At 45.4% G+C, this 22,888-nt stretch overlaps 1 protein-coding gene across 5 annotated transcripts in view; it reads left to right on the top strand.

The window, feature by feature from the left end:
- The first annotated feature begins 18,010 nt into the window (after positions 1 to 18,010).
- arhgef28a (Rho guanine nucleotide exchange factor (GEF) 28a) overlaps positions 18,011 to 22,888 on the top strand; it is a 61,841-nt gene continuing 56,963 nt past the window's right edge. For all 5 annotated transcript variants that reach the window (XM_056296863.1, XM_056296846.1, XM_056296855.1 and 2 more), the window contains exon 1: positions 18,011 to 18,138. In XM_056296863.1, the coding sequence (XP_056152838.1) occupies positions 18,054 to 18,138 (85 nt within the window). In that variant the 5' untranslated portion in view covers positions 18,011 to 18,053. The remainder of the gene's footprint in view (positions 18,139 to 22,888) is intronic.

Below are 22,888 nucleotides of genomic sequence, written 5' to 3'. Positions count from 1 at the left end.
CGAGGTAAACTGAACTTGTAGTTTGTCCTACTGATGCTGTTGTGAAGCAGAGTCTGTCTGGACCCGTCTCCAAAAACCTCCACAACGAGGCCGGTACGTAAAATACTGTTACAATCAACAGGAGTGATGAAAAATAATACGAAAATAAGACCCTGGTTGAAAAAAACAACAACCTGGAATTGTCTTGGAAGGGTGGTGGGTTAATGGTAAACAAATGGACTGCAGTTATACAGCGCTTTTCTAGTCTACGGACCAGTCAAAGTACTTTACAGTGTGTGCCTCAATTTCACCCATTCTCACACACATTCATACACTGATGGTGGAGGCTGCCATTCAAGGCACCGACCTGCACATCAGGAGCCGTTAGGGGTTCAGTGTCTTGCTCAAGGATACTTTGACATGCTCTTTGGAGGAGCCAGAGATCAAACCAGGAACCTTCCATTTACTCGACATACTACTCTATCTCCTGAGCCATGCCGCCCTAAAGAGTGATTGTCGTGCTGAGCATGCTTTTCAGTAGCAGCACACACAGAGTACTCCTGCCCCTCATCCAGAGCTGGCTGATGGTGGTCTGGCTGGCCGTGAAAAGGGAAAAGAGATGGTGGGATGCTTCACGTTAATCCAGGTTGGCTTTTCAAATTGGGGAAGGATTTAAGAGTGGGAACATACTGTGGGTTGGCTGGTGCGAATCACAGCGGCCTGATGCCTCGGTGTAGGAATGCTGTGGTTACGTGCTTAGGGGTTTAGACTTCACAACACTTGGCACTGAACATCGCCAATTTTTACATCCTGTGGCTTGTGTTGTTATTCGCTCTACACGGCAAGGCAATTCACTGTGCAAGTGTGTGTTTATGAGTGTGCATGTTGGTATGTCTGGATGTTTTATTTATTGATTGGTGGATGATTACTCCTTAAAAAGTTCGCCTGTGACCTCAAGCGGCCCATCAAAGGCCTTGTCTGGTTAGTAACCATTATATGGGTCACTTGACAGCAGCTTTTTTCCTCTGTGTCTTCTTGGCTTGTTTTCTAGATGCAAAAATTCTGACTAAAATTGACTCAGGTTTTGTACGTGACGTTTTTCCGGCATTGCCGCAGTAGTTTTACTCTAAATATACATTCTGATGCTCTCAGTTGTATCAAGTGGACCCCCCTCCCTGCCAGTAGTTCTTGAAGGAAAATGGTTTGTTAGTTAGTTAGATAAGTAGTTTGTCCGTTAGTTAGTTGAGTAGTTGGTAAGGTAGTTAGTCAGCTATTTAGTTAGTCAGTTTGTTAGTCAGTCAGTTAGTTGGACAGTCAGTCAGTTACAGTTAGTTATTTAGTTAGTCAGTCAGTTAGTTAATGAGTTGTTAGTTATAGTTAGTTATGAACCCATACACTGAGGATGCAGTTAGTTAGTCGGTCAGTCATTTAGTCAGTCAGTTATTTCGTTGGTTAGTCAGTTAATCACTTACAGTTAGTTATTTGGTTAGTCAGTCAGTTACAGTTATTTAGTTAGTCAGTTACAGTTAGTTAATTAGTCAGTCGGTTAGTCAGTCACTTACAGTTAGTTACTTAGTTAATCAGTCAGTTACGGTTATTTAGTTAGTCACTTACAGTTGTTATTTAGTTAGTTGGCCAGTCAGTTACAGTTAGTTATTTAGTTAATCAGTTGGTTAGTCAGTCAGTAAGTCAATTACGGTTAGTAATTTAGTTAGTCAGTTAGTTAGTCAGTCAGTTACAGTCAGTTACATTTATTTAGTTAATCAGTTGGTTAGTCAGTCAGTCAGTTATTTAGTTAGTCAATCAGTTGGTTAGTCAGTCAGTTGGCTATTTAGTCATTCAGTCAGTTAGTCAGTCAGTTACAGTTATTCAGTCAGTTATTCAGTCAGTTACAGTTAGTTATCTAGTTAATCAGTCAGTCAGTCAGTTACAGTGAGTTATTTAGTTAGCCAGTTACAGTTAGTTATTTAGTTAGGCAGTCAGTTACAGTTAGTCAGTTAATTACAGTTAATTATTTAGTTAGTCAGTTACAGTTATTTAGTTAGTCAATTAGTTATTTATTTAATCCGTTAGTCAGTCAGTTACAGTTATTTAGTTAGTCAGTTGTTTATTTAGTTGGTCAGTCAGTCACAGTCAGTCAGTCAGTTAGTTAGTTAGTAAGTCAGTTAGTTAGTCCGTCAGTTGATGTTATTTAGTTTGTCGGTTGGTTAGTTACAGTTAATGTCAAAATTATTAGCCCCCTTTATGAAATCAAACAAAATCCTTAACATTTCCATGGAAATGACCATAACCAAAAGTGTTTATAGTTTAATTGCTTCCAAAAGAACAAAGACAAAATCTCCACTAAGTTTTTTTTTCCTTTTTTTATTTTTTGGATTTTTTTCCCCCTTGTTTTTCTCCCCAATTGTATCCGGCCAATTACCCCACTCTTCCGAGCCGTCCCGATCTCCGCTCACCCCCTCTGCTGATTTGGGGAGGGCTGCAGGCTACCACATGCCTCCTCCGGTACATGTGGAGTCGCCAGCCGCTTCTTTTCACCTGACAGTGAGGGGTTTTGCCAGGGGGACGTAGCGTGTGGGAGGATCACGCTATTCCCTCCAGTTCCCCCTCCACCCCAAACAGGCACCCCGATCGCCCAGAGGAGGCGCTAGTGCAGCGACCAGGACACATACCCACATCCGGCTTCCCACCCGCAGACACGGCCAGTTGTGTCTGTAGGGGCGCCTGACCAAGCCGCAGGTAACACGAAGATTCGAACCAGCGATCCCCGTGTTGGTAGGCAACGGAATAGACCGCTATGCCAAAATCCCCACTAAACATGATTAAGATATTTTACTGATGCGCTGAATTGAAACAAGAAAAAACAAAAATGACAAGGCCAAAATTAGTAGCCCTCTGGCAATTAATAGTCAATATAGTGTAACCTTTCTGGCTCACAACTGACAACAACCTCTTATGGTGGTTCCTAACTAGGTTGGCTCATGTCTCTTGAGGGATCTTAGCCCATTCTTCCATGGCAAATTGTTCCAGCTCATCCAAATTGCGTGGTTTTCGAGCATGGACATGGACCTTGAGCTCCCACCACAGATTCTCAATAGGATTGAGATCTGGCTCTGAGAGGGCCACTCCAGGACCTTGATTTTGGTGTCCTTCAAAACGTTTTGGACCAACTTGGATGTATGCTTCGGGTCATTGTCTTGCTGGAAGACCCAGCAGCGACCTAAAGCTAGACTGGCAGCAGATTTCTTTACATTATCCTTCAAATTGTCAACATAATCTTCTTTCTTCATGATCCCATGCACCTGAACAAGGTTCCCTGTGCCTGAAGCAGCAAAACAGCCCCACAGCATTATGCTCCCACCACGATGTTTAACTGTGGCAACTGTGTTTTTAGGGTTGAAGGCCTCTCCCTTCCTTTGCCAAACAAAAGCAACATCCATGTGCCCAAACAGCTCAAGTTTAGTCTAATCAGACCAAAGGACAGACTTCCAAAACTCATGCCCATGTTTCAAATGTTCACGGGCAAACTTCAGTCTGGCTGCCGCTGTGTGAGCAATGGAGTTTTTCTTGGACGATGACCTCAAAGCCCACCACGACGAAGAGCCCTCACAACAGTCTTCCTTGAAACTTCAAGTCCAGAAGAGGCCAGTTCAGCAACAATCATCTTGGCAGAGATCCAGGGATTGTTGTTGACATCTCTTGACTATTTTCCTCTCCAAAGTTTTTGAAATCTTGCACTTTGGACCAGGCTCAGGTTTGTTTCTAACACAATTTGTCTCCATGTGCTTTGCAATGATGCAACGCACAGCTGTTCCAGGCACTGTGAAACGCTTGGAAATGGCAGTATAGCCTTCCCCCTTAAGATGAGCATCCACTATCTTCTTTCTGAGTTCCAGACTGATTTCTTTACTTTTTGGCATGATGAAATTACTTCGTACCAAGAATTAAAGAGTAGTCCCTCTCAATCAAGTGTTCAAGTGCCACTAGCCCTGTTCATTGGAGTCCCTTAAGTAAAGCTCGATGCTGATTGATTGATCAGGTGTGATTTGAAAGCTGATTGATTAATCAGGTGTGTTTTGAAAGCAAAAACTCACATGGGGGCTAATCATTTTGACCACCTCAATTTTCACTACATTTGGTATAAAACAAACCTGAAGATTTATTTTACATTCCAAAATATACCAAATAGGGGCCTTAACATTGATGAATGTTTTACTATGTAAAGTTTTATGAATGATGCAAACATTGGGCAGAATTTTAGGGAAATGTTCCATTTTTACCTTAACTGTAGTTATTTACTTAATCAGTTACAGTTATTTAGTTAGTCAGTCAGTTACAGTTAGTCAGTCCATCAGTCAGTCAGTTAGTTGTAAGTCAGTTAGTTAGTCCGTCAGTTGTTTTGTTATTTAGTTTGTCAGTCAGTTAGTTGGTTAGTTAGTTATTTAGTTAGTCAGTCAGTTACAGTTAGTCAGTCCATCAGTCAGTCAGTTAGTTAGTGAGTCAGTTAGTTGGTTGGTTAATTAGTTATTTAGTTAGTCCGAGCCATCCCGGTCGCTGCTGCACCCGCTCTGCCCATCCGGGGAGGGCTGCAGACTACCACATGCTTTCTCCGGTACATGTGGAGTCACCAGCCGCTTCTTTTCACCTGACAGTGAGGAGTTTCACCAGGGGGATGTAGCACGTAGGAGGATCACAACATTCCCCCCAGTTCCCCTTCCGCTCTGAAACAACAACCCTCTGAACACTGAAACGCTAATCAAAGTCATTCTAGATACTGTTGGCAATGTGCAAAACTATCTGCAAGTGCACTTGCCTGTATATCTGTATGAAATATAGGAATGGTGTTGTTACGACTAAAGGAGAGAATAATAATACAGCATAGTATGAATAGGCATTGTGAAGTGTACACGGTGGAGAAGAGCTGTCAACGCCTCCACTGTCTGCTGTGAGGACCATGCTCTCATGTAGACTGAGTTCAATTTCACCCCCAGATAGATGATGAGCTGGGAGGGAAGGGGACAGCTCTTTTTCCAGTTTATTGTGAAGCCCAGACTCGACAGATGTGATACCAGTTTCACCGTCTTTAACGTGGCTTCCTCCCTATAGCAAGCCAGCAAGAGCAGGTCGTCCAGATAAAATAGCACTCTCATCTCCATCATGCTTAACAGCTCAAGAGCCATCCCAACACATCTGGAAAAGTGTGCCCCTATGTGCTTGGGCTGACCCCCAGACAGCTGCAGCCCAATTTTACCCCTGGTCATAATTATCAGAATACTTTATTCATCAGGGGAAATTGGGTCCTATTACAGACATTCACACTCTAGTAAAGAAAAACTAACAAGATAACAAGAAAATAGAAATAGAAGATAAAGGAGGCGTCCGGGTAGCGTAGCGGTCTATTCTGTTGCCTACTAACACGGGGATCACCGGTTCGAATCCCCTTATTACCTGCGGCTTGGTCGGGGGTCCCTACAGACACAGTTAGCTGTGTCTAGGTGGGAAGCCGGATGTGGATGTGTCCTGTTCGCTGCACTAGCACCTCCTCTGGTTGGTCAGGGCACCTATTTGGTGGAGAGGGGGAACTGGGGAATAGCGTGATCCTCCCGTGCGCAACGTCCCCCTGGCGAAACTCCTCACTGTCAGGTGAAAAGAAGCGGCTGGCGACTCCACATGTATCGGAGGAGGCGTGTGGTAGTCTGCAGCCCTCTCCGGATCAGCAGAGGGGGTGGAGCAGTGACCGGGACGACCCGGAAGAGTGGGGTAATTGGCCAAGTACAATTGGGGAGAGAGAAAAAAAAGGGGGGGGTAAAAAAAAAGAAAAGATAAAATAAGATAGAAATAAGAATAAAGTTATTATGAGCTAAAGAATACTTATGTATGTACATACAGTGTTTCCCACAGAATTAGGTTCTATTTGTGGGGGTAGCTGACTGGGGGGGGGGTATATGTTCATACACACATAACTTACTAACTAATGTAAAATTTAAATAATATAACTCTAACATAATAATAATCTTGGTACAGTGCATAAAGTCCCAATACAGAGAATTTGACCATATAAATGAAACTCCCTTTACACTCATTCTTAACAATCGTATTTGGAAAAATGGAAAATAACATCTCACAACTTTGGTAACTCATTGCAAATCATAATAATTCACTCCAGCATCCCGGGACCACAAACTCAGACAAACCCTCCACAGCCACAAGACACATCAACACAATCAATCTCACATTTGTATTTTGTTCCAGAATCAGCCAGTTGACTAGAAGTGAAAACATTCTTCCATATCTTGTGCTGCTGCTGGCGTGTCCACATTTGGAATACTGCAGCTTTAATCTCCATACTTTTCATTAGTTTCTACATCTGTTCAAAATCAAAAGATGCTGTTTCAGTAACATTTTAAATCAAATTTTATTGTTTTCTTGTGTGATATGTCTGGGGAGGGAATTCCATTCCTGTGTGCTTTTACTAATATAAAATTTCCTCCTATAGCATGTCTGGTAGAGTAGTTAGGTCTGTATAAACTAAATGATAAATTCTTAGACAAAATAAACTGAGTTTTTGTAACAGATATTTCTGATAAAGTAATGAATAATCTGTTTAATCTGTTTTGTATAACCAATCTAGACAATTATGCATTGCAACAACATTTGTTCTGTATTCACATTGAAGTGCTAGTATATGCGCTGCCCTGTTTTGTACTGTTTGTAATTTTTTTTATCTTATCCACTGTAACATTAGACCATACTGTTGGGCAGTAGTCAAGATGGCCCAATATCACAGCCTGAACCACCTTTTGCACATCTTTTGATAACAGAAACACCATTTTCTATCTCACCAACTATCTTATGTGTTTTGTGATAATCTATGACAAGGTATTATCTAAGATAATTCCCAGGAGCTTGGTTCTCTGGACTTGGTCAATAGACACATAATTTATGCAAAGATTTAAACCTAGTTTTCAACTAAGCAAGTGATTTGAATCAAATACAATGTTTTTTGTCTTAAAAACATTCAGGACCAATTTATTATTCCTTATCCATTCAACCACTGATTGCAACTCTACACTTAAAACTGTATTTAACCCGTCTGTATACATAGAAATATTGGCCTTAGTTAAAACAGGTAGTAAGTCATTTGGGAAAATGGTGTACAGTAGTGGCCCAAGACAGCTTCCTTGGGGCACTCCACACCTCTCAGTTTTAACATCTGAATAGCTCCCATTAAAAAAAAAAAGAAAGAAAAAAAGTTTGTGTCCTATTAGTTAAATAACTCTTTATCCAGGATAATGCAGCCTGAGCAAAGCCATAGCATTTTAGTTTTTTCAGTGATAACTCATGACCAGTAATATCAAATGCTTTTGTAAAGTCAAGTAGGACAGAACCCACTGTCCTCTTCTCTTCAATTTCTCACTGCCAATCATCGGTCATTTGAGTCAGAGAAGTAGCTGTTGAATGCCCTTCTCTGTATGCCTTTTGAAAATCAGCAGTAAAGTATTCATAGAAAAATAGCATTTAATCTGTTCACACACTGGTCCTTTCCATCATTTTACTTTGAACAGGTAATAAACTTTTAGGATGACTATTCGATCCAGAGAATGGTAATTTCTCATTTTTGGGGAGTGGTATTATTTTGGCAGTTGTCTGTACTTGTGGACATAAACTTTCAGTGAAACGCTGGTTTATAATATGGCAAATAGCAGGGGCAATTAAATCAGCAACCAGTTTAAGGAGTTTCCCTTCAAGGCCGTCAACACCTGGTGCTTTATTTTGACAAGTTATTGGCATGTTTTCTACCTAACTTGTTCTGTCAAATTTAAAATGATAATTTTTACCTTTAACAATTTGATTTTTGAGTAATAAATACAATATGTTATCTATTTTTTGGCATGTTATTCCTTAAATTATCTTCCTATGAAATAATTATTAAGGTGGTTAGCAATAACTGTTGGTTTGGTGAGGAAGCTTTGTTCCAAAGTTTCCTTAGATCATTCAGTGTATTCCATATTTTTTTACTATTGTTTTCAATATCACTAATCATATTTTCAGAATACAATTTCTTTTTCTTCTTACATAACCTAGTAACAAAATTCCTTAATTTACGGTATATTTACCAGTCTGACTTGTGACCTGATATGTTTGCTATTCATTTTGCTTGATCACGTTCCACCATACAGTCCTTCAGCTCCGTGTCCAACCATGGTGATCTGACATTTCTGACAGTAAACTTCTTCAGTAGTGCATGTTTTTCCAACCAGTGGCTTAAACATTTCACCAAATTTCACCAGTGCCTCTTTGGGATCTTTTTCCAATAACATATTTGATCAATACATTTTTGACATCTTCAATAAATTTGTCTGGATTAATCATTTTATAAGAGCTGTTAAAGATTACTTTAGGTTCAGGCTTGGGCACTTTGATTTTCCTCAAAATTGCAACTATTAGTACAAATTAGTTACAAATATTATCAATACAAGTGGAAATTTGGGTGCCATCACTTTTCAACCATATTCTAGTTTGTTTGTTAATTACCTGTGACAACCCACATGTATCTGCGACTGTTAGAAGATTATTTTTCAATGGACAGTTCAGTGAATTCCAATCTATGTTGAGGTCACCCATAAAATAGAACTTATGGGCGTCCAGGTAGCGTGGTGGTCTATTCCGTTGCCTACCAACACGGGGGTCGCCGGTTCAAATCCCCTCGTTACCTCCGGCTTGGTCAGGCGTCCCTACAGACACAATTGGCCGTGTCTGCAGGTGGGAAGCCACATGTGGGTATGTATGTATCCTGGTCGCTGCACTAACGCCTCCTCTGGTCGGTCGGGGTGCCTGTTCTGGGGGGACAGGGAACTGGGGGGAATAGTGTGAGCCTCCCACGTGCTACGTCCCCCTGGTGAAACTCCTCACTGTCAGGTGAAAAGAAGCGGCTGGTGACTCCACATGTATCGGAGGAGGTATCTGGTAGTCTGCAGCCCTCCCTGGATCGGCAGAGGGGATGGAGCAGCGACCGGAACTGCTCAGAAGAGTGGGGTAATTGGCCAAGTAAAATTGGGGAGAAAGGGGAGGGGGAATAGCTCTCATAAAAGAAATCACAGCCTTGGTCTAGTATGAAACAGATTTTATCAAGATACACATTATTTGCATAGGCGGTCTGTAACAACAGCCAATCATATGAGGCAAGTATGCTTGCAGCTATAGTACTTCAGTCTCACTTGGCAGTAGGTCATCGCTAATTTTTACTGATCTGAGATTCTGAATATTAAAAGTGACCCCGCCCCCATATGCATTCCCATCCTACCTAAAAATACTGTATCCTTGTATCGTTAGTGCCGCATCCTTAAATGCTGAATCAAGGTGTGTTTCTGATATTGCTCAGATATGTAGATTGCTACAAATGTTTGTCTGGGCGGCATGGTAGCACGGTGGTTAGCACGGTCGCCTCACAGCAAGAAGGTCCTGGGTTCGAGCCCCGGGGTAGTCCAACCTTGGGGGTCGTCCCGGGTCATCCTTTGTGTGGAGTTTGCATGTTCTCCCTGTTTCTGCGTGGATTTCCTCTGGGTGCTCTGGTTTCCTCCCACAGTCCAAAGACAAGTAGGTCAGGTGAATCGGACATAGTAAACTGTCCCTAGCTGTGTGTGTGTGGTGTGGTGTGTGTGTGTGTGTGTGTGTGTGTGTGTGTGTGTGTGGTGGTGGGGGGGGCGGCTGTGGCGGCCTGTCCAGGGTGTTTCACTGCCTGCCACGCAGTGTCTGCTAGGATAGGCTCCAGCATCCCCATGACCTTGAGAGCAGGATAAGTGGTTTGGATGATGGATTAACTCATAGTAATTACTTTGCTCTTCATCTAATAACCAGTTGACAACGACGCTGTCACTTAAGACATTTATTCATACACAAAACAATCGAACACAGACATACCGACAGCGTAACTTAAATCTTGTGTTTGCCAGCCTGAGTAAGCTGACCTCCACGCTGACCATCTAAATGTATTTCCTTTTAATCAATGATTCTGCTATTTCTATAGATTTTCCTAATCTGTTATTCAATTAACCAACTATGTATTTCCTAATCAGCCCTCCCTGGAGGAAAAAGTATTCTGATGTAGCTGAACACCAGCACAGTGGGTTATTCTTGAGGTTAAATATATATTGAATTAATTTAATTTAGTTTAATACCTAGTTTCATCCATCCATCCATCCATCCATCCATCCATCCATTATCCAAACCGCTTATCCTGCTCTCAGGGTCGCTGGGATGCTGGAGTCTATCCCAGCAGTCACTGGGCAGCAGGCAGGGAGACACCCTGGACAGGCTGCCAGGCCATCACAGGGCTGACATTCACACACACACACACACACACACACATTCATATCTAGGGACAATTTAGTACGGCTGATTCACCTGATCTACATGTCTTTGGACTGTGGGAGGAAATTGGAGCCCCCGGAGGAAACCCTCGCAGACACGGGGAGAACATGCAAACTCCACACAGAGGATGACCCGGAACGACTCACAAGGATTGACTACCCCAGGGCTCGAACCCAGGACCTTCTTGCTGTGAGGCGACTGCACTAAACGCTGTGCCGCCCATATCTAGTTTCAACACAATAAAATTTATATGCTGTTTATAGACCTATGTGTCATTCAATAGTAACCTCACCTCACCTCACCTCGGTCATCCATCAGGACGCCCCATAACTGTTCCCAGGCGGCATTTCCAACTATCCCGCTCTTTCATGATCGTTTTTAGCTCCTGTACGTTCTCTACCCCGTGTTCCTTAATAGGTTGTCCACATAGGTGATTCTTCTTCTACCACATTGAGTTTTTCCATCAGATGGTTGCCAGAGCACGAGTTTGTTGGCAGCTTCATCACTGTGACGAGACATTGTGTCTCTCATGTGCATATTGAAATACTGAAAATATATCAACATCTACGCCAAAATTAAAATAAATATCATTAAAACAAATCAAATAAGCTAATTCACAAGTCAGTTTAAATTACAAGTCCACACTTTACCCCTGGAAGTTGTTCTGTTCTAGTTAATAGTCATTCCTGCCTGGACGTCTTCTCCATCTTGATACAGACAAGTCTCTTCTCCAGTATCCGCCTTATTGGGGAGGAGTGGATCACCTTGCTGAAACAAGTCTCTGGAGCCTTATGATCCTGCTAGTGGTTCGTTCCTCTGTTGAAGGTGATGATTGGTGTGGCCAGATGGATTATCCCTTGTTTACTCCCAGCTTCACTTAATTTAGCTCTGACATCTTGGAACTGGGCTGCTCTTTTTGGATGTTTCTGCTATCAGATCTGGGAAGATCCTCACCATTCCTCGAAAGTTCACTCCCTCCGTCTTCGCTATTTTTAAAAAGCTTCCTTGGCCAAATGCCTTTGCATTCTTGCTACCATCACTGTGGCTCCCTATTTAGTTACTGAGGCGACTCTGTCTGCGATTTCCACTTCAGGCTCACATGGGAGGTTTTTTATCCTTGAGCACCTCTTTGGAGAAAGTTGCCATGAAAGTGGTGGGATATCCCTTTTCAACATCTCGGCCCAGTCCAAATACCTGTAGATCAGGGGTGGGCAATCTCATCCAGAAAAGGCCAGTGTGGGTGAAGGTTTTTGTTCCAACCAAGCAATTACACACCATTCATCCATCCATTATCCAAAGTGCTTATCCTGCTCTCAGGGTCGCAGGGATGCTGGAGCCTATTCCCAGCAGTCAGTGGGCAGCAGGCGGGGAGACACCCTAGACAGGCCGCCAATCCATCAAAGGGCTGACACACTCACATATTCACACCTAGAGACAATTTAGTATGGCCGATTCACCTGACCTACATGTCTTTGGACTGTGGGAGGAAACCGAAGCACCCAGAGGAGACCCATGCAGACACGGGGAGAACATGCAAACTCCACACAGAGGACGACCCGGGACGACCCCCAAGGTTGGACTACCCCTGGGCTTGAACCCAGGACATTCTTGCTGTGAGACAACCACGCTAACCACTGCACCACCGTGCCGCAATTACAGACCTGTGTCTCCTAATCAAGTTCCTCAGCAAAGACTCTACTGGTTGATTAGTGGGATCAGGTGTGTAACTGCTTGGTTGGAACAAAAACCTTCACCCACACTGGCCCTTTCTGGATAGGATTGCCCACCCCAGCTGTAGATTGAACTTTCAGCAGTGGGTCTGCAAACGTTCAGCCTTTTCTCTCAAATCCTTGTTCTCCTTTTGGAGTAACTGATCGGATGTCTGCAGCAAGGTTATCTGACCCTCCATGCTTGAAAAGGCCTGCTCTACCTGCGTGAGTTTCTTGTTGGGTTAATTCAAGTCGGCTTTCATGGACTTAAGTTGAGGCTGTGGTTTGTCTATAGCAGCGTTTATCTCCTGTCTTATTATGGCGCGGATTAGCATTAACATTTCATGCTGGTTCTCATCTTTAGCACTTTCATTGTCCATTGTTCCTGTGAGGTTCACATGTGAGTCAGCTGGATTGTCTCGCTGATCTGTCAGTTCCTTCTTTGGGTTTTTTGTTGTTTTTTTTTTTTTTTTTTGTGGCTTTTTTCCCCCTCTTTTTCTCCTCAATTGCATCGGCAATTACCCCACTCTTCCGAGTAGTCCCGGTCGCTGCTCGACCCCCTCTGCAGACTACCACATGCCTCCTCTGATACATGTGGAGTCACCAGCCGCTTCTTTTCACCTGACAGTGAGGAGTTCCACCAAGGAGACGTAGCGCAACAGAGGATCACGCTATTACCCCCGGTTTCCCCCCCCCCCTCCAAACAGCCACCCCAACCGACCAGAGGAGGCACTAATGCAGCGACCAGGACACATACCCACATGTGGCTTCCCACCCGCAGACACGGCCAATTGTGTCTGTAGGGACGCCCGACCAAGCCGGAGATAACATGGGGATTCGAACCAGCAATCCCCATGTTGGTGGGCAACTGAATAGACCACTGCGCTACCTGGACTGGTTATATAATTTTTTTTTCCTCCCCAATTTGTATCTGGCCAATTACCCCGCTCTTTTTGAGCCGTCCCGTTCGCTGCTCCACCCCCTCTCTACCGATCCAGGGGCGCCCCGACAGACCAGAGGAGGCGCTAGTGCAGCGACCAGGACACATACCCACATCCGACTTCCCACCCGCAGACACGGCCAATTGCGTCTGTAGGGACGCCCGACCAAGGCGGAGGCAACACGGGGATTCGACCCGGCGACCCCTTGTTGGTAGGCAATGGAATAGACCACCGCGCTACCTGGATTGGTTATATAACATTTTTAATGGGATGTCTTGTCTTAACCTGACACTCATCTCACCTGATAGTGAGGAGTTTTACCAGGGGGACATAGTGCATGGGAGGATCACGCTATTTCCCCCAGTTCCCCCTCCCTCCCCGAACAGGCGCCCCAACTGACCATAGGAGGCACTAGTGCAGCGACCAGGACACATCCAGCTACCCACCCACACACACGGCCAATTGTGTCTGTAGGGACGCCCGACCAAGCCGGAGTTACCGTAGGGATTCAAACCGGCGATCCCCGTGCTGGTAGGCAACAGAATAGACTGCTACGTTACCCAGACGCTCCTTCTTCGGGTTTTATTGGCATAACCATCAACAACTTTTAGATGCTTCCTTGCCTTCAAGTCTTCTATCATAATTGATTTAGATCAGTTGATTGGATGAAAGGTGTGCCGGAGCTCGGCGTTCCTCATGCTCACTCCTGGCATCCAGACATGACGTACCGTTACTCAAGTCCAGTTTGACAGCATGAAGTAGACGCCGCATGAACGTGTGTTTGTCAGTGAAGTGATTTAACAGGACGCCTTTGGGCAGAACTTCAGAGAGTGATGGGGAATCTTGAACATAGCTGTCATGTTCCCCCCTTAATGTCAGCTAACATGCTTTACCCTTTACCCCCCCCCCCATCATGCACTCCACCCTTCCTTTAACTCTTTCACCCCTCACTTTCACCCTCCCCATGCCCCAACACTTCAAATACCCCACCCTAAAACACACACACACACACACTTCTTCCGGTGTGTGTGTGTGTGTGTGTGCTCTCCCCAGGTCAGCTATTTAATGTGAGTTTAGTGAGCAAACAGCAAAGGGCCACTTCATCCTCTGCACTGCTGAAGAAAAGAGCGCTGTGTGTTTTTGATGTGTGCGTATGTGTGTTTCTGGTTAAGATGTGTAATTGTATTTCTCGTGGACGTGTGTGCATGTATTTTGGTGTGTGTGTGTGCATGTATCTGTGTGTGTCTGTGTAGGTGCGCGCACTCACGTGATTGTGTTCCGGCTCACGTGTACATGCAAAAGTGTGTGTGAGTTTGTGCATGTTGAGAGGGAGAACATTGTGGAAAAGAGTGGGTGGGTGTGGGGGCGTTATATAGAGAGAGGGGGGAGGGGGGCGGGGGGTTGTGGCTGAATGAGGGTTGCCAAGGCTTTGCTGAATGCAGTTTTCCAGCAGCTTGTCGAGATCCCCCGGGAGAAGTGTGAGAATCGAAGGACTGTGGAGCCTGTGTGTCGTGTGTGTGTGTGTGTGTGTGTATGGGGAGGGGGGGGGTGCTTTATGATATGGAGAGCAACACAGAGTGACCATAGAGTTGAAAAACACAGAGAGCGCGGGTGTTGATGAACTCCCAAACCTTGGAAGTTTTTCTGGAGTTTCGGGAGCACCGGGACAGTTTCACACGACTCTGTACAATCCAGTTGTAGAACGCAAAACAGGATTAACCCTCGCACACACCTCACAAAGACACTATTAATGTTCAACTGCACAGACCCGACAACCTCCCACACCCTGACCCTGCAAAACACACACACACACACACACACACACACACACAGAAGCTACTCCCTGTTTCTAAAGCTTGTTTACCTCTTTTTCCCCTCCACATACATCACCCTCTTTTTTTCTTCTTCTGAATTTTCCCCCAGTTGTACTTGGCCAATTACCCCGCTCTTCCGAGCCGTCCCGGTCTCTGCTCCACCCCCTCTGCCGATCCAGGGAGGGCTGCAGACTACCACATGCCTCCTCCCATACATGTGGAGTCACCAGCCGCTTCTTTTCACCTGACAATGGGGAGTTTCCCCAGGGGGACGTAGCGCGTGGGAGGATCACGCTATTTCCCCCAGTTCCCCCTCCTCCCTGAACAGGTGCCCTGACCGACCAGAGGAGGCGCTAGTGTAGCGACCAGGACACGTACCCACATCCGGCTTGCCGCCCGCAGACACAGCCAATTGTGTCTGTATGGACGCCCGACCAAGCCGGAGGTAACACGGGGATTCGAACCGGCGATCCCCATGTTGGTGGGCAACGGAATAGACCGCTATGCCACCCGGATGCCTTCCTTCCCTCTGCCTTCCTTCATCATCATCACACTCTCCCATTTATGTGCTTTCATAAGACCAACTGTGGTGTTTTTGCAGAGTTATTACTAGGATAGACAGGACCCCCCCCCCCTTTCCCATTCACTCCCTTCCTTCATTCTTCTGTTTCTACCCAGTCGATTCCATTTCACACTGACCACGTTTACATGCACAGTTAAGGTGAGCTACGGTTACAGCTCGATCAGGGCATGCAACTGGACTACTGTCGTTGTCCCAGTATAGAAGAACCGGGGGAGAATCGATTTATTGACGGAAGTATGTCCCACCCCGGTACGGTAGGTGGTGATATGCCCCCTTTCAGCTGGTTGCTATTGGACCTTCTTCCGGTTGACCTATTGCTTCACATACAGGGATTTGCTCGGGGGTTCTTTTAAATCCCGCTTCGTCCAACTTTTCCGCCATTTTCTTAAATAGTTTGCCATTCCGCGTTTTCCTTCCATCCATGTACTTCAGTATATTCAACTTCTTTAGCTGAAACAACTTAAAGTTTGTCTCCTCGTCTGTCCAGAAATGCGTGGTTCTCACTCCAGCACTCGCCATGTTGATACTGTTGATACTACGCTGTTCGACTTCCGGTGAAAGACCGCCACAGGAACTATGGATCCTGCGCAGAACACCTAGGCCAGTTCAGGGCCGATTGAAGCATATACATGCCAGAGTAGATCCATCCCCAACCGCGTCATCTAGGTGTGTTAGTCCCACTTCCAGATATTCCATTTAGTACGACTTCAGTCGGACTAACACGTTAACATGTATTTTAAAAGTCCAGTTTTAGTCAGACTAACGCAATAAAGCCACTTTTTCTAACATCATGTAAACGTACTGACTGTTTTTCTAACATCATGTAAACGTACTGACTGTTTTTCTAACGTCATGTAAACATACTGACTGTTTTCATGCATCATGTAAACATACTGACTGTTTTTCTAACATGTAAATGTACTGACTGTTTTCTAGCATCATGTAAACATACTGACTGTTTTCATGCATCATGTAAACATACTGACTGTTTTTCTAACATGTAAATGTACTGACTGTTTTCTAGCGTCATGTAAACGTACTGAGTATCTTTCATTTGCGTCTGCACATGGTGCAGTGCACCCTGAGCTCGGGAAGAGAGCAGCACAACAACAACAACAACAAAGTAGAAAAGTGACGAAAACAGCCACCGCCGCCGCCGTCTCCATGGTGAAGGCAGCCTCAGGCCGGCTTCGGCATACTGAAGGAGAGCGGGAGGAGAAAGGGAAGCATGCTACAGAGGGGGTGTTGTGCATATCAGCATGTGCTGTGTGAATGGTGTGCACCTTTACAATGGACGCCGCCCGCCGCATGGGCCAGACAATCATGAACTCCCCAAGTTAATGATTCCCTCTGTGTGTCACCTCAGCTGGACCCCCACGAGCTGTCTGTCTGTCTGTATACCTGCCTGTCTATCAGTCTGTCTGTCTATCAGTCTCTATCTGTCTATCTCTCTGTCTGTCTGTCTGCCTATCAGTCTGTCTCCCTGTCTATCTCTCTCTCTGTCTAGCTCTCTTATCTGTCTCTGTCTGTCTACCCGCCTGTCTATCAGTCTGTCTGTATGTCTATCTCTCTATTCGTCTGTCTGGTCTGTCTGTGTGTCTCTCTGTCTGCCTGTCTATCAGTCTGTCTGCCTGTCTATCAGTCTGTCTACCCACCTGTCTATCAGTCTGTCTGTATGTCTATCTCTCTGTCCGTCTGTCTGTCTGTCTGTCTGTCTGCCTGCCTGTCTACCAGTCTGTCTATCCGTCTGTCTGTGTCTGTCCAATTGTCTGTCTGTCTGTATCACTGTTTTTCTGTCTGTCTGTATGTTTCTGTTTGTATACCTGTCCCTCTCTGTCTGTCTGTCTGTCTGTCTGTCTGTCTGTCTGTCTGTCTGTCCGTCCAACTGTCTGTTTGTCTACCTGTCTTTCTTTCTGTCTGTCTGTCTGTCTGCCCTCGTGTTCGTCCTTGCTGTTCCTTAAGTCACTCCCTGCATTTGAGCTCTCGCTCTCTGTCTCTCTCTGTCTCTCTCTCTCGCTGTCTCTAACTCTCTCTTAACTCTCTCTCTAACCCTCTGTCTCTCTCTCTAACTCTCTTGCTCGCTCACAGTCTCTCTCTCTCTGTAACTCTCTTTCCACCCGTCGTTGCCTGCCCCCCATCCCCCTGTCAGCATGTGTTGCTCTCTCTCTTCCTCTCTCTGTCTCTCTTTCTCTCTATCGAGTGTGAGGCTGATTAGTGGGTGACAGAGTGAGACCGGTGCAGAGTTGGCGCAGGTTTATGAAGGAAAGACGGAGAAAGGGGGAGAGAGGGAGAGACTGAGAAAGAGAGAAGCGTGTCGGGAACGAAAAGCCGGGAAGACGAGGAGCGAGTCGGGGCAGAAGACGAGAAGAACTGGAGTGATAAATCCTAGTTCTGTTGGACGGGCAGCGGGTTCAGAGTGACGGGGAGGCGAGGGGGGGTAGAAGGGGGAGGACTGTAAGGGGGGAGGGGTAGTTGGAGGTAGATGGGGGTAGGAGGGGGGTGGGGGGCATGCTGGCTCACTCCTGAAGTGTCAGCGTGCCTCCGGAGGGTCTCTGGAAAACAGAGGAGCCCCGCGCTCTGCTCAGACAGCAGCAAAATGGAAGTCCAGTGAACAAGACGTTCATTTATTTCACGATAAACCCCCAAAAACCGAATCATGGACTCAGATTCCGACTCTCCGTTCAACTACTCCTGGCCCTCTTTTCCCAAGATGAGGATACGCCGGAAGACCGGACAGAAAGGTAATTGCAGATTAACTCGCAAATGCTTCATTTGTTCCTTTACACTGTAGGAGAAGCGCTTAAAGGTGCAATCCTCAATCCAAATGTGAACCAGAGGTGTCGCCACGCTGACAAAACACAAACCACGGCACTGGGAGCTGCTGTCACCCCCGGATTGATTGACAGGTCTCTTAATACAAGGACGCGCGCTGAACGACTGAATCTGGGTTTCTAGTGTTTTCTGATGCTGTAGAAGGTTTGTTTACCTGGCTAACGGTCGTGAAGTCTGGACTTAAACGGGCACATTTTCAGTCACAATCGTCTGAGAAAGATGCAAAATGCTTATTTTCCATCTGTAACCCAAACTGTGTAATTATGACTATCAGAATACCTGTCACACAAATCCCAGACCGGGCCTTTGATGCTTTCAGCGGGCAGTTTGCATGTGCTCTGTGAAACCACCGTGTCAAAACTGAGATGGCGTTTAGCATGGACACGTCAGAAAAGCCCCAAAACATGCAAAATCATCCACAGGTGCAGTATTTCAGCTGAGTAAGACGTTCTGAAACGGGTTAAATATTCTGACACCGTGGTAGTCTTACACTGTCCGTTGTCGATGGGTGAATGGTTTCTGAAACAAGATGGTAAGACGTGTGTCTGTGATGTTGAGACTCTCCGACTGCTTCAGACAGACTCTTCTCTGGTCGCAGTGTGTCTGTATGTGTCCGGACTGCTTCAGACAGACTGTTCTCTGGTCGCAGTGTGTCTGTATGTGTCCGGACTGCTTCAGACAGACTCTTCTCTGGTCGCAGTGTGTCTGTATGTGTCCGGACTGCTTCAGACAGGCTGTTCTCTGGTCGCAGTGTGTCTGTATGTGTCCGGACTGCTTCAGACAGACTGTTCTCTGGTCGCAGTGTGTCTGTATGTGTCCGGACAGGGAACACTCATGGTCATGAAATGATGATGGTTGAATTTCCTGAGATGTTGACGATGGCACTCAGATGTTCCCTTGCATCCTGACTTGGCTCTGGAGGACTCAGCTCTTGTTTTGTAGATCTTAAAACTGGTCGACTTTCCAGCAACTGTTAGTCAGACATGCAAGGCCTGCGTTTTTCTCTCTCTCTCTCCCCCCCCCCCCCCCCCGTAGTTGTCTCACTTCACGGTTCAGTCCTGTTAAAGGTGCCGTCATCGCAGTTTCCAGATAGGAGACGCGCGTGGAAGGAAATTCTACTGAGAGAAACGAGTCTCATGGAAAAACCACAAACCCTGCCCTCCTGGCAGTCCTGTTTTCTGTTTCATTATTTACCACTCGCTCCGCAACAATAAAGTTAATATTGGTCTGTTACTATTGCCCCACACTTACCCCGCAGGGCAGCATTGGGTCGGTCGAGAGTCGGTAGCGTGCTTGCTAATGATGTAAGCTGGCATGTGATGGCGTGGGGTGTGACATCGGGACGTCGAGACCTACCGAGTGGCTTTTGATGCACTTCTCATACCGCTCAGCCGGGCATTAATTCAGTATTATCAGTCTATCTTTCCACAGATAAACTGCGTGTGGGAATGTGGATATTGTCGTGTGTGGATATTGTCATGCTGTTGATGCACCGTTTTGCTGTGTGAGTCAACACGGGAGAGCCTGTCCACCTGAACTCTCTCAGATGAGGTCTGAGGTGTGTGAAGGGGATTATGTGAAGCTGCTGGTTTGATATCATCGTTTACACTGCCAAGCACTTCAACGGCAGCAACCTGGTTTGGTTTCTTTTTTGCAGATGTTGTGATATATACCGACACAGAGAAAGATAGATGGTGTAAAATGTCCTGCGTAGCGGTCTATTCCGTTGCCTACCAACACGGGGATCGCTGGTTCGAATCCCCCGTGTTTCCTCCAGCTTGGTCGGGGTATCCCTACAGACACAATTAAAAAAAAAAAGTACCCCTTTTTCCCCCCAATTGTACCTGGCCAATCAACCCCACTCTCCGAGCCGTCCCGGTCGCTGCCCCCCGCCTATCCGGGGAGGGCTGCAGACCACCACTTCTCCGATACATGTGGAGTCACCAGCCGCTTCTTTTCACCTGACCTTTTCACCGGGAACTGGGGGGAATAGCGTGATCCTCCCACGCGCTACGTCCCCCTGGTGAAACTCCTCACTGTCAGGTGAAAAGAAGCGGCTGGTGACTCCACAGGTATGGGAGGAGGCATGTGGTAGTCTGCAGCCCTCCCCGGATCGGCAGAGCGGGTGGAGCAGCGACCGGGACGGCTCGGAAAATAGGGTCAGTGGCCGAGAACAATTAGGGAGAAAATGAGGGGGGAAAAGAAAGTACTAGGATTATATGATTATTGTGATAATATTATTCCCCATAATGCCCAGTACTCCTGGTACTAGTACTGGTGCTCCTGGTGGAGAGAGAGAGAACTCCACTGACTTGTTGACCATCCCCCTGCAAGCCTTATGGATGCTGTCATGGCCTTATGGTTTGCCCACACATCGTTTGTCATCACATCCTGTGTGTGTGTGTGTGTGTGTGTGTGTGTGTGTCTCTCAGTTATACTCAGATTTTGATGTCATTGTCTCTGATTGCTCCGTTTACGATATTGTCAGTTTGCTATCAAATCAAGATAATATCAGTACTTGACATTGAGGCATACTGAGTATGTCAGTGTGTGTGTCAGTGTGTGGCTGGCCAGTAGAGGGTTGGTACTGAGGTGAACGCTTAAAATAGACCAGACGCTGACTGGCTTTTACACACTTCATTGCCTGAGTGTGTGTGTGTGTGTGTGTGTGTGGGGGGGGGGGGGCTAGATCAGGTTACTGTCATGGCTGAGCCCCGGTCATCTCTCTTTCCGTCTGCAACCGTAAAACTTCCAGCAGATAATTCACATTATTGCATCTTAATTGTGACTGACACCACCCGTATCCCTGTTATTCCCACTGCACCGGATACCCAATTTACCCTAACCAAACATACCCTTTTATCACCGGATACACACTTTACCCTAGCCAAACATACCCTTTTATCACCGGATACCCACTTTACCCTAACCAAACATACCCTTTTATTACCGGATACCCAATTTACCCTAACCAAACATACCCTTTTATCACCGGATGCACACTTTACCCTAACCAACCATACCCTTTTATCACCGGATACACACTTTACCCTAACCAAACATACCCTTTTATCACCGGATACCCAATTTACCTTAACCAAACATACCCTTTTATCACCGGATGCACACTTTACCCTAACCAAACATACCCTTTTATCACCGGATACACACTTTACCTTAACCATACATACCCTTTTATCACCGGATACACACTTTACCCTAACCAAACATACCCTTTTATCACCGGATACCCAATTTACCTTAACCAAACATACCCTTTTATCACCGGATACACACTTTACCCTAACCAACCATACCCTTTTATCACCGGATACACACTTTACCCTAACCAAACATACCCTTTTATCACCGGATACCCAATTTACCTTAACCAAACATACCCTTTTATCACCGGATACACACTTTACCCTAACCATACATACCCTTTTATCACCGGATACACACTTTACCCTAACCAAACATACCCTTTTATCACCGGATACACACTTTACCCTAACCAAACATACCCTTTTATCACCGGATACCCAATTTACCTTAACCAAACATACCCTTTTATCACCGGATACACACTTTACCCTAACCATACATACCCTTTTATCACCGGATACACACTTTACCCTAACCAAACATACCCTTTTATCACCGGATACACACTTTACCCTAACCAAACATACCCTTTTATCACCGGATACACACTTTACCCTAACCAACCATACCCTTTTATCACCGGATACCCAATTTACCTTAACCAAACATACCCTTTTATCACCGGATACACACTTTACCCTAACCAACCATACCCTTTTATCACCGGATACACACTTTACCCTAACCAAACATACCCTTTTATCACCGGATACACACTTTACCCTAACCAAACATACCCTTTTATCACCGGATACACACTTTACCCTAACCAAACATACCCTTTTATCACCGGATGCACACTTTACCCTAACCAAACATACCCTTTTATCACCGGATACACACTTTACCCTAACCAAACATACCCTTTTATCACCAGATACACACTTTACCCTAACCAAACATACCCTTTTATCACCGGATACACACTTTACCCTAACCAAACATACCCTTTTATCACCGGATACACACTTTACCCTAACCAAACATACCCTTTTATCACCGGATACCCAATTTACCTTAACCAAACATACCCTTTTATCACCGGATGCACACTTTACCCTAACCAAACATACCCTTTTATCACCGGATACCCAATTTACCTTAACCAAACATACCCTTTTATCACCGGATACACACTTTACCCTAACCAAACATACCCTTTTATCACCGGATGCACACTTTACCCTAACCAAACATACCCTTTTATCACCGGATACACACTTTACCCTAACCAAACATACCCTTTTATCACCGGATACCCAATTTACCTTAACCAAACATACCCTTTTATCACCGGATACACACTTTACCCTAACCAAACATACCCTTTTATCACCGGATACACACTTTACCTTAACCAAACATACCCTTTTATCACCGGATACACACTTTACCCTAACCAAACATACCCTTTTATCACCGGATACACACTTTACCCTAACCAAACATACCCTTTTATCACCGGATACCCAATTTACCTTAACCAAACAT

The sequence above is a fragment of the Lampris incognitus genome, chromosome 1, assembly GCF_029633865.1.
Source record: "Lampris incognitus isolate fLamInc1 chromosome 1, fLamInc1.hap2, whole genome shotgun sequence".
NCBI classification, from domain to species: domain Eukaryota; kingdom Metazoa; phylum Chordata; class Actinopteri; order Lampriformes; family Lampridae; genus Lampris; species Lampris incognitus.
The sequence above is the reverse complement of the archived record's forward strand: the minus strand, read 5'-3'. Positions and strand labels throughout refer to the sequence as shown.